Source organism: Protobothrops mucrosquamatus, unplaced genomic scaffold (assembly GCF_001527695.2).
Source record: "Protobothrops mucrosquamatus isolate PMUCROS unplaced genomic scaffold, P.Mucros_1.0 scaffold1643, whole genome shotgun sequence".
Lineage (NCBI taxonomy): Eukaryota > Metazoa > Chordata > Lepidosauria > Squamata > Viperidae > Protobothrops > Protobothrops mucrosquamatus.
Window position 1 is genome coordinate 25,002 of NW_015387802.1, and position 12,889 is coordinate 37,890.

At 35.8% G+C, this 12,889-nt stretch overlaps 1 protein-coding gene across 1 annotated transcript in view; it reads left to right on the top strand.

Annotated features, from left to right (window-relative positions):
- The first annotated feature begins 2,353 nt into the window (after window positions 1–2,353).
- The window catches only part of PTPRJ (protein tyrosine phosphatase receptor type J), a 34,880-nt gene continuing 24,344 nt past the window's right edge, over window positions 2,354–12,889 (top strand). Inside the window, exons 1-6 of the mRNA XM_015822685.2 lie at window positions 2,354–2,368; window positions 3,444–3,662; window positions 6,031–6,297; window positions 6,549–6,815; window positions 8,117–8,383; window positions 10,510–10,776. Coding sequence (XP_015678171.2) covers window positions 3,527–3,662; window positions 6,031–6,297; window positions 6,549–6,815; window positions 8,117–8,383; window positions 10,510–10,776 — 1,204 coding nt within the window. The 5' untranslated portion in view covers window positions 2,354–2,368; window positions 3,444–3,526. The remainder of the gene's footprint in view (window positions 2,369–3,443; window positions 3,663–6,030; window positions 6,298–6,548; window positions 6,816–8,116; window positions 8,384–10,509; window positions 10,777–12,889) is intronic.

Below are 12,889 nucleotides of genomic sequence, written 5' to 3' on the forward strand. Positions count from 1 at the left end.
AGTGACTAATTAATTACAAAAAAAATGCTGCTAGAAGCATAGTTCCTATCCTTTCAAATACAGTGGTCTTCTCATCATTAATCGATAATCAGTATGTGACTAGCGTGTGACCCTTCGTTTCGGCCGGAAAGGGTAGTGAGTCTCAAGGCAAACCACACTGACAAGTTCTAGCTTTTGCGTCAAGTACCAAATGATGAGTACTGGGTCAAAATTTTCTCATCAAAATTTCTCACAAGTTTCAAAGCAGTCAAATACTGAGGTACCACCGTATAATCATTCGTCCTTAAGAGAGCAAAATACTATGTGAAAGTCAGTTTTTTTAAATTTAAAAACAAATGGGAGGAGCTGTACACTGGTTTAAAAAGCCAACCTACCTGCAGTTTACACTGACTTTTTCATTTATATAGACAAAGATTGGGCTTAACTTCCTGACATAGGCAAAACTAACTAGCTTCTTAGCTAGTTAGATTATATCAGAAATCTGATGGCTGATGAGAGCTGCCAAGCATCTTGTTTCTTGATATGTAGAATGTGAAATTTTCTGATTCCTGGCAAGCAATAGAGTTTATTTTATTTACAGTATTTTATATTCTTCTATTAGTTCCTTTAAAATGAAAAGGCAAGATAAAAATGGTAAAATGAATGAGTAAATTGGTAATTTCAAAATTCAAGCAATGTGTATGAGGGATTTTGGAGTTGGAGATAAGATTTAACTTAGCAACATTTGTGCAATAAATCCAGAAATCAAAAGCTGAATAAATTGCATTGCAGAAAAAGAAAGGAGGCAATGATTATGATCCTCTTTTAATGAAAGAGAAAGGCAATCTAGAAATGTGTCAATACTTAAGTTTCTTAATTTGTTTTCAGTACATTTATGGTTTTATTATGACCTCTTCTGGTGTACTATTAGTATTACATGAGATAATTTCCAGTGTCCTGTGTGCCTTATGAAATATGAATGATACTACTAATATATTTGAATGTGCATAGGTAGATGGATCATTCTCTTTTAACACATTATCTCACTGCAGCAGGAATAAAAAATGTGAAAGTGAATTTTTCAGCAGCAAATACAGATTATGGAAAAGCAGACTAATTTGTGTTGTTAGAGACAATATTCAGATACATTTAAGAATGTTAAAGCCCTTATATAAGGAACTCAAGTATTAAAATTGCAGAAGGCCCAGTTTATAGAGCAGAAATTATGGACTTTTTATGTATTTGCAGTCCTTGTTTGCTTAGAGCAGACTTGTCAAACTCGTGATGTCACACAACGTATCGGAACGGTTTTGCCATTGCCAGCAATGGGATGGGCGCAGCTTCCGCATGATGCGTCCGGCCCGTGGGCCGGCAGTTTGACATCCCTGGCTTAGAGAGCTTACAAACTCACAGTTTCATTGTGAAGCTCTGAATGTCCTTTGCATTCATGGACTTCAGGCTGGGCTGGGAATTGTAGGTGTCACTATATACAGTTGTGTATACTTAGTGCTTTATCTAACCACTTTATGAAGAAAGAGAAATGGGGAGCTGTCTTCATAATTTAGACCATACTGGGACAAGTTTTAGGTTCAATATAAATTGACTTCTGATTCTAGAATTTATAGCTAATATGTATTCCTATCATTTGATTATCAGATGAAATTTTATTTTACAATACAGGCAGTCCTCATTTACTGACCATTTCTTCAGCTACCATTCAAAGTTACAATGGCACTGAAAAATGAGACTTATGATTGGCCCTTGAAGTTGCAGCTGTCCATCACGGTGTCCCTATAGTCACATGATTGCAATTTGAGTGCTTGACAACCCACATACATTTACAATGGTTGCAGTGACCCACAACTGAGCGATCACCATTTGCAATGTTCTCAGCTGGCTTTTAACAAACAGAGTCAATGAGAAAACCAGTAGGAAGTCACAAGTCACAGTCATGTGATATTGCACGTAATGACCCACAGTTGGAACTGATGTCATAAGTCAGGGCTGTCACAGGGCATCACGGTTAATGATCACACCGCTTAGTGGCAGAGTTGCTGGTCCCTATTGCAGTCAGTAAGTGAAGATTATAGATATTGGATGGTTTCAGTTAACAGTATTCAGTAATGTTTAGCTATTTGATGGAGTAGAATTAAATTTTATATTTGCGGGTAATAATTTAACTGGATACCACTCAAAGGGAAACATATTAAATTTGAATCGGGGTCAATATACTTTTAAACTTGACGATGTGTGTTAGAACTATAATATTGTTATAATACTGATACAGAGATATACAGCTAATACTAGTGTGGTCCATTGTATACAGGATTCAAAATATTCTAACACTGTGTATGATTTCTTGTTTTACAGGTAAAAGCCACTGCTGCATGTAAGTACTATGCTGTTATATATCCCACTTTCAGTATTACACTTGAAGGTTTTCCCAGAATCTACACTGATGTTTTTGTATTTGTATAAATGCTTAAAACCACATACTTCTATAAGAGGTCTAGGAAAGATCATTGTATTTAACCTATAATTTGAAATACACTGCTGTTCACCATAACAAGTTTATTGAATGTTGAAAGAGTAACATTATAAACTTCATATACAGAGGTAAATAGGCTTACGTAGCATGCTAAGCTATGGTTAAATTTATTTGTTAAAATAAACTACGGGTAGTCCTCAACTTACAACTGCAATTGAGCCCAGAATTTATGTTACTAAGTGAAACATTTGTTAAGTGAGTTTTGCCCCATTTTACGACTTTCCTTGCCACAGTTGTTAAGTGAATCACTGCTGTTATTAAATTAGTAACACAGTTGTTAAGTGAATCTGGCTTCCCCATTAACTTTGCTTATCAGAAGGTCACAAAAGCTGATCACATGACCCCTAGACACTACAACCGTCATAAATACATGCCAGTTGCCAAGCGCTGGAATTTTGATCAGTGACCCTGGGGATGTTGCAACAGTGCTATGTGTGAAAATGGTCATAAGTGACTTTTTGCAGTGCCGTTATAACTTCAAACGGTCGATGTTATAACAAGCTAAATAAGTGGCTGTAAGTCAAGTACTACCTGTACAGTTGATTGGGTTCACACTATATGCTAGGCCCAAGCTAAATAAATCACATTTGTAAATCCAGATGTATTGGCTGGCTACTACCTAAGCCAGCCTTTTACTGTCTGAAGCAGGAGGATATCCATGAGAATGTAGCATACCTTGTTCATTATGTGCTTTGTAAACAGACTAGTGAAAAATGTGTTAACAATCCATCAGTACTATATATGCCTTCTAATCTTAACAGCATCATCCCTTGTGCAGTTCATGATATCTGGAGCTTGTATAAATTATAAACTGTTTCCCTCACCAATTACTAAAGAATAAAAACTAAATGATGTTGCATTAAACTACGAAAATCTGGTTACTTTAAAATATCTTTGTCTCTTTTTTTCTGCGTAGGTGATACCGAATGCAGTCCCTTAAAAGATGTAACAGTAACAGAAACAACAATAAGTATCCAGTTAAGCAACAACTTTACAAGAATGAGTGCAACGTTTCCGAATGGATCAAATGTGGGTGATTCTGAGAATGATTCAATATCTGGGCTTTATCCTGGTTTTCAGTATATCGTTCATTTCAATAATACTATTGAAGCTTGCTGCGAATACATTTTTACAAGTAAGTAATGGGTTAGAAATTACACAAAATAGTTTTCAAGATCATTACATTATAAGATGAGAGAAAAAAATGTATAGTAGGTAACTTTTGCTCATTCAAATGAACTAATAATTAGCTCATGGTTAAGAGATCACAGCTTCCCCCCCCCCCAGAACTAGGTGTAACCAGTGAGAAAATGAGACCTGGATTTAGTTTTGTCAGTATTGCCTTACTATCAGACTTCCTTTGGCTATCTACACAAGAAACTACAAAAAATAAGATTTCCGAAGATACCAAGTGTTTGATAAGTAGATATATTGTCACAAAGTTCATGAAAGAATTGTGAAAGAATTCCTGGAACTAGGTTTTAAGTGCAAGCCTTATTTATAATGTAATCAAAGTTCAGATTTTTCTATCTTCTCCTCTACCTACATGTTTTAATCGGATAAGACATTCTTTGGAGTCCATGGTGCTTTCAGTTCAACCCTGAGCCACATATATTCTCTCCTATTGGAAAAACATTTTCTTCTGGGTGGAAAAAACAATTTCTACTTGTTTGATACTAGCTTGATCTAGTATCATGCTGGTTGCTTCTGACTATGTGAGAAGTGATTCTCATAATTAACATTTGCCAAAGTAAGGTTTTGAATTAGCAGTTATGCCGGGATATGTCATGAAAATTAAGTTGTAGCACCCTCAGATAATACAGCAAACCAGAATCCATCTATTTACACCAGTTGCCTCCCATCTCACAATATCTGTTAATGCAGTCATCCATTAATTGTTTGTTTTCAGGTTGTTGTGTGTTCTAAACAGAATGCAGTTACCACTTCCAAGGATTTTGGTTTGCAAAGTTTTACGCTGAGAACTTTTATTCCCTATCCCCAAATAGTTCAGCTCAGAAACCTCTGCTGGCAGAAGGATTTCTCATCCTCTTTCCCTTAATAATTCTTAATATGCTTCTTGAAGAGGCCCCCATCTCTCAGAAATAGTTACACTGGTGATGAATAGAAGACCTGAAAGACTAGCTGAGTGATAGATCAGCAAATATGTGTGGTCACTAATAGTTGACATCCATTTGATGACACATAATCAAACAAACAATATCGAACTGGAGGGTAAGGTGGAAAAACTGTTACAAATTGCCAGCTTCCCTGTTTAACCCAGTGAAAATTTCTTGCTAGATCTAAAGCTTCTAGTCTGTAGTTGTTCAGTCCAACCAATTTTAAGTTTATAGCATTTGTTAGGAAATGCTATCAGACTCACACATTCTTCTCTTTTACCTGTTCTTGTCATTGCCTGTTGTATCCTTACTCAATATGTTTCCCCCCCAAAGAAGTGGAAGCCAGCCTTTCTCTTGGTTCTCTCTGTTTTGGCAGTTTTCTAAGTGTGAACTTGGAATTAAGTACGAATCTTTTAAAAGGGTTCCTTTTGTGGCTGGAGCAATTACGGTGAATTCCTTCATTTCCTGTTTCTTACACTCTCTGGTCACGGCTGTCTTGTGGCTTCCTGGTGAGGAGCAACCATAAGGAAAACAGCTTGGGCAATCTCATGTCCTTTCTCTGTCCAGAGAGTGTCAAAGTAGCCAATCTCTTTGTAGGCATTCTGTTTGTGGTCGCAAATATCAGCTCCGCTTTCCACAGAACGGTCTTCAGCCCACCATCTTCCCCGGAAGTCCAGAAGCAAACAGACTTTCCATTATTAGAGAAGGGGCAGATGGAAATCTCTCTTCCCATTCAACAGAGAGCAGCTTCAAGATCATTATATTGAATGCACAGGGCAAAAATGTGCAAAAATTTAAATCTTGATTTCATAGTAAATAGGGCTTCCATTTGATACATAGTAGTTGCTGGAATTCTTTCATAAAGACTTTATTATCATTTTTATAGTATGCCATGGTAACAGACGCCTCATAGATTAATTGCTTAAATTTTTGCTGCACTACTTAAAACAAATCTTATCTCCAAACAGGTTGTATAGGGATGTAGACTGTAAATTACATTTTCTTTCTTGTCTTATAAGAATATAATTGCATGCCACAGGATAAGATTTCAGCCTGAAACTTTCAGATGTAGAAATAATTAAGTTTTGCTAAGTATATCTTCCTAAGTATATTAAATTCTAATATTAGTGTTATGGCATGTGTTTATTACATTCTGCTTCTAAAGTCTTAATATGGGTGATAAATGGCCATGTGTTCTTTTAAACTTGTAATAATATTAAACATCCTTTTAATTGCCATACTTTAAAATGGCATCATAGTACTAGAAACAGTGAAAAAGAGGAGAGGTATATACTAACAAATCATAATCTGGGTTGGTAATACTTAATGATATGGTAAGATTTTAATTCTCTGATCAAAGAAAATTGTTTTCTGTTTCTTATACAGAGCCAAGTCCTGTTCACAGTATTCATGCTGAAAATATCACCAACACAACCCTGAACTTAAGTTGGAAAAATGATGATATAAATGCATCCAATTACACTTACCGAATAGATATTGATGGACTGGATGATTTGCGCACTAAAAGTTCTAATAAATGGAGTGTGCCAATTAGTAACTTACAACCTGGAATGTCATACAGATTTAAAATATATCCACAAGTAGATGGTGGTAAGACTGAAGGAAACCCAAATGAAACAGTTGTTCACACCAGTAAGTACACTTAGTTAAGTGAACTGATTGTAGTAGTTAGTGCTTTTGGCTATTAAATGAGCTTCAATAATATATCACTCTCCTTTATCACCATCTAAAACTAAATGCAAACTGTTTTTATAGAGGTAAGTATATGATTAATTTCATTAATTAATTTCAGACGTGGTTGGAGTCTTTGTTAATATTTCATGCACTACATCAATATATTTTTATTTTATTTACTGGTAAAAATAATTTTGTTTTTTTCACAGAACCCAGTCCAGTTTCTAGTATCCATGCTAACAATCTCAATTCCACATCAATAATTCTGACTTGGAACAATGAAGATGTAAATGCTTTTAGCTATATTTACAAAATACTTAACAAAGGACCTGATTTTCATAATGATGCCTTTTCTAATACTGGAAATATAACATTCAGTAATTTGCAACCTGGAACATTATATAACTTTGAAATAGCTGCACAAATAAATGGGACCAATACTACAGGAGACACAAAAGAAATAAGTCTTCGTACAAGTAAGTACATTAAATTAACAGATGCAGTTAGCTTGACTCTTACTTGAATGTTTTTATTTTGTTTAACTTTTCCATATGTTAAATCTAGGTTACAATAATAATACTTTTGGTTTCTGGTAAAATAAGCCCACTCTTTTCTTTCTTAAAACAAAAACCCTCCACTTTTTGCATTTTAATTGAAAACATCAATGTCATAAAAAGTGGCTTTATCTTGGAGGAATATCTTATGCTTCTTACTGTACTTGCACATCAGATCTAATCCTATCATGATAAAGGCAGAATCTTGGGTATTTGGGTTGAGTGAGCTTAGAATTTTCTGTATGGTTGAGAATTTTGTAGCACTAGAGTACAGGCAGTCCTCGAGTTACGACCATAATTGAGCCCATTTATGTGGCTAAGTGAAACATTTGTTAAGTGAGCCCATTTATTTGGCTAAGTGAAACATTTGTTAAGTGAGTTTGCCCCATTTTATGATTTCTTGCCACAATTGTCAAGTGAATCGTTGCATTTTAAGTTAGTAACACGGTTGTTAAATGAAACTAGCTTCCCCGTTGACCTTGCTGGTCAGAAGGGCCCAAAAGGCGATCACATGGCCCCAGGACATTGCAGCCATCATAAATATGAACCAGTTGCCAAGCATTTGAATTTTGATCATGTGACTATGGGGATGCTGCAATGGTCGTGTGACAAATGGTCATAAGTCACTTTTTTCAGTGACGTTGTTACTTTGAATGGTCTCTAAATGAACTGTTGTAAGTCGAGGATAACCTGCAGTAGTTATTGTAAAAAAATAAGCTATGCTTCAGTTGACACAAAAGTTATGTTCTTTCTCATCTTTCTGTTCGGTGGAAGGAAAGTGAAGTAAAAGTGAAATAAAAGTGAGGCAAATACAACTGGGGGGAGTGGAGGTGGGAAATAAATGGGCAAAGTATTATTCCATGCCTCTTTCACAGTTTATTTTACATACATTCTTTGAAAACCTAAATAGGGTTTTATATTTGCCAGTGTAATTGACAATTTGGCACATACTCCATTCCTAATCCAAGATAATTTGAAACAAATATTTAATTGTTTTTCTTAAACTGAGCCCAGTCCAGCTTTTCAGTCATCATCCAAAGCATTAATATTGTAAAGTTATAATAAACCCCTAATTTGTCAAAATTATTAAGTAGAGACATATTGTATGTTGTGCGAACTAAAAATTTGCATTTTACATGATGATTTCTAACCCTACAGAAAAAATGCTAAATATTTAATTTTGATTATCATTCAGTATGTAAAAGCCTTTTTCTCTTAAACAGAGCCCAGTCCAGTATATGATATTAAAGCTGAAAGCATCACTAATACATCCCTGGATTTAACATGGAAAAATAATGATACAAATTCATCAAATTACACTTATCGAATATATATTGATGGACCTGGTCGTTTTAATAATATAACTTCTAATACTACCTATGTATCAATTGCTGGCTTGGAACCTGGAACATCATACAAGTTTGAAATATATGCACAGGCCGATGGTAATCCAACCGAAGGGGATCCAAATGGAGTAAATGTTTATACAAGTAAGTGTATTAAATTAAGACATGTGATGTATATTTCATTATTACATAAAATATTTGTATAAAATATGCAATGAGGTGTGATTTCATCTGTCTGCATGTGCACTACATCGGTAAAAATTATACATTTCTGAACAAAAAAGGATACCATGTATAGTATGCTGGAAAACTCTTTCCAGCATACTATACATAGAAAAGTATAAGTACAGATATTCCTCAATTTACAACAGTTCATTTAGTGATGTTTCAGAGTTACAATGGCACTGAAAAAAGTGACTTGTGATGTTTTTCACACTTCCTGCCATTGTAGCATCCCCAGGGTCACATGATCAAAATTTAGACACTGGGCAACTGCATCATATTTATGATGGTTGCAGTGTCCCAGAGTCATGTGATCAGTTTTTGCAACCTTCTGACAAGCAAAATCAATGGGGAAGCCAGATTCACTTAACAACTGTTACTAACTTAACAGCTGCAGTGATTCAGCTAACAACTGTGGGAAGAAGGTCATAAAATGAGGCAAAACTCACTTAACAAATGTTTCACTTAGCAACATAAATTTTGGGCTCAATTGTTGTAAGTCAAGGACCTCCTATATATTGTGCTACATCTAAAGGATATTATTTACATATTACCATAGTGGAGTAAGTAACAATTTGACAATATTTGCATTCCATCATTTTTCTTGTGAAATATTCTGAGATTTGGTCTATTTGTATTGATTTATTAATTTTACACTATAATTAGGCGACCCAATAAAGAGTTTGGCACCAACGTATTATATAAGAGAATAAATAAATTGTTGAGACTTAAACTGAAAGGACAAAGAATAAATTAACACCTCAGTTCTTCCTCTAAATGTGCATTATCTTAAAAGTTAAGAAGAACTGCAAATTTCCAGGAAAAATGTTTGATAAAAAATGCAGGAATAAAAAGCCTGGGGAAATGAAAAGTTCTTTTCTTTGCCCAGAAGATTTAAACAAATATGATTCTCTATTGGTGGCATTCCACACCTGGAGATTAACCTAAAGAGAAAAAAAAATCTTTATTGGTCATCTTATTGTGATATCACTTGCAAAAGAGCTTCTAAAAAGTCACAGTCTCTGTAGGGGTACAGAATAAGCATTGAGGCATTGAGAATATAGAGATTGGTAAATATCTGGTTGATTTTTCAATGCATGTTAATTCAACTTTATTACAAACTAATAATTGTTTTATATTTTAGGTTGAAAAGTTTGAAGTTATAGAACTTTTATATGCATTTTCCCTAATAGGAGGACATCTTAATATAAATTACTAAAGAGTCATTTGTCTAAATATTTAATACAAAATTATCTTGCTTTCTGTATCATCAACTCTTTTAAATATAAATTTTACATAATTCAAACTAAAAATCTAATTTTCTTGGGGTACAGTTTTGAGTAATACATTTTTAAGATGGGAAGAGAGAATGCTTTGCATTTTGCTTAAGTCTTGAGAGAAAAATGCATGAAGTAGACATACTTTTATGCTAATTTTCATTTCATTTCATTTGTTTTTATTTATTATTTATATCCTACCTTTATTATTTTTATAAATAACTCAAGCTATCTATTATACCTTCCTATTATTTTCCCCACAACAACAACCCTGTGAGGTGGGTTGGTTTGTGAGAATTTGACTGGTCCAAAGTCACCCAGCTGGCTTTTGTGTCTAAGGCAAGACTAGAACTCACAGTCTCCTGGTTTTTAGCCTGGGGACTTAACCACTGGAATGCCTACATTTCACTCCTATAGAAACTTCACCTTTTTTTCCTCCTCACATTGCTATTGATTACATTCACCTAAACCAGGGGTAGGCAACCTTGGCTCTTTTATGACTCGTGGACTTCAACTCCCAGAATTCCTGAGCCAGCATGGCTAGCTCAGGAATTCTGAGAGTTGAAGTCCACGAGTCATAAAAGAGCCAAGGTTGCCTACCCCTGACCTAAACCCTTAACTAGCATGGCTAGCTCAGGAATTCTGGGAGTTGAACTCCTACAGATATTTTTATGCAATAGAAACCACGAGGAATACCATACAGCCTGTGTACATCTATTATACAATATATTTTCATATTCACTAATCTAAATGTCTTTTTCTCGTTAATAGAGCCCAGTCCTGTTTATGATATTAAAGCTGAAAACATCACTAATACATCCCTGTATTTAACATGGAAAAATAATGATACAAATTCATCAAATTACACTTATCGAATATATATTGATGGACCTGGTCGTTTTAATAATATAACTTCTAATACTACCTATGTATCAATTTCTGACTTGGAACCTGGAACATCATACAAGTTTGAAATATATGCACAGGTTGATGGTAATCAAACCGAAGGGGATCCAAATGAAATAAATGTTTATACAAGTAAGTGTGTTAAATTAAGACATGTGGTGTATATTTCATTATTACATAAAATATTTATATAAAATATGCAATGAGGTGTGATTTCATCTGTCTGCATGTGTACTACATCGGTAAAAATTATACATTTCTGATAAAGAGTTGAACAAAAAAGGATACCATGTATAGTATGCTGGAAAACTGAATACTATACATAGAAAAGTATAAGTACAGATATTCCTCGATTTACAACAGTTCATTTAGTGGTGATTCAGAGTCACAATGGCACTGAAAAAAGTGATTTATGGTGTTTTTCACACTTCTTGCCATTGTAGCATCCCCAGGGTCACATGATCAAAATTCAGACGCTGGACAAGTGGTTTATATTTATGATGGTTGCAGTGTCCCAGAGTCATGTGATCAGCTTTTGCAACTTTCTGAATTAGGAGATCTAATGTATATTATTTTTTATGTATTTTATTTTATTAAGAAAATTTGTATGTTTGCACAACTCACAGTGACTCTCGGCAGCTTACAGAAATAAACTCTCCCTTCCCCTGACAACAATCAGGCTCCATATCCCCAAATCCTCTGGCAAAACTATGTGCCTTCTGAATGAGTGTCAAGGTGGAGGCCAGTCTTATTTCCACAAGCATGATTTTTCCACATGGAAAGAGAAGGCCGTTCTTCTTGGTCGCACCAGGTGGACTTCCTTAAGAGAGCAGATCCATAACATAGAGTGCCTCCCCACTCTGGGATCGGGTAGATGTAATGGGAAAAAATGCTCCTTCAGATAACCTGGCTATGTAGGCCTTTAAAGCACCTTGAATTAAAACTAGAAGGAAATTGGCAAGCAATGCAGTTCTCAGAACAGGTATCCTATGTGCAAATTTAGATGTGCACAAAACCATGTGGGTCACTGTATTTTGAACCAATTTAAGCTTCTGGATATTTCTCAAAAGGCATCAGCCACATGTAAATAGCATTGTAATAGCCAAGGTAACTAGGGCATGAGTGAGTATGAGCTGGGCTTGTTGATCCAGGAAAGGGATAATTGACACTCGGCCAACAGTTGCATGAAGGCCTTTGTGCCATGACACTTCCATCTGATCTGCGAGCAGGAGTTGCGAGTCCAGAAGAACTCCCAAATTACTCACCGGGGTCCATCTGGGGCAGTGTAACCCCATCCAATACCAAAGATGGCAAGATAATCTGTTTTATCCAGGAACCATCTTCTCAACAACCTTCCCCAGAAAAGGACAGTTGGAGATAGGACAAAAATTATCCAATAGGATGGGGTCTAGCAATGACCTCTTAAGAAAACGGTGGACCATAGCCTCCATAAAAGACTGGAGCACCACCCTCTCCCATAAAGAAGCATTAACCACTGCCAGAACCCACCTACATGTCACCTCCGGGGAAGCTTTCACAAGCCAGGGACATGGATCTACAACACAGGTGGTTGTGACTGAACTGTCTAGGATCCCATTCAGTTCTTTCAATAATTTGATTGTGTAAAATATGCCATGAAGTGTGACTATTTGCATGTGCACTCTAGAAGTAAAGCTGTACAGGAGTATTTATGATACAGGGTTAAACAAAAGAGGCTATCATATGCAGACAGTCCTCAGCCTTCGTTCCCTTCGTTCAGTGGCTGTTCAAAGTTATGTCTACAGAGACTCTCAATCATCCAGGTCATGATGGTCTCAAAAGTGCTTTTTCAAACGGCAACTGGATGTTCTGAAGAAGTTTCTTGGCTAAGAAGTGAAATTAAAAAAAACAAAAACCCAAGAAAGTCCAGTTACCTTTGGGAAAAAGCATTGTTGGGTCAAAGTTAGGATGGTACTGAAAAAATAAACATATATTCAGTCCTCAAAAGTTTGGGCCATCACAGCACCCCTTATAGTCAAATGACCACAGTCTGTGTGCCAATTAGCAATTCTGATGTTGCAGGAAGCCGTGTCATGTGACTGCCATTTGCAATCCTCTCTGCCGGCTTCCCGCAAGCGAGGTCAATGGGGAAGCTGGCAGGGAAGGCAGCAAATTGCTTTCTTTCACTCGCATGTGGCCTGCACTGGGCTTCCAAGGCCTTCTTCCCCTGTTTTCCCCAACTTGCATCTAGCCTGCATCAGACCTC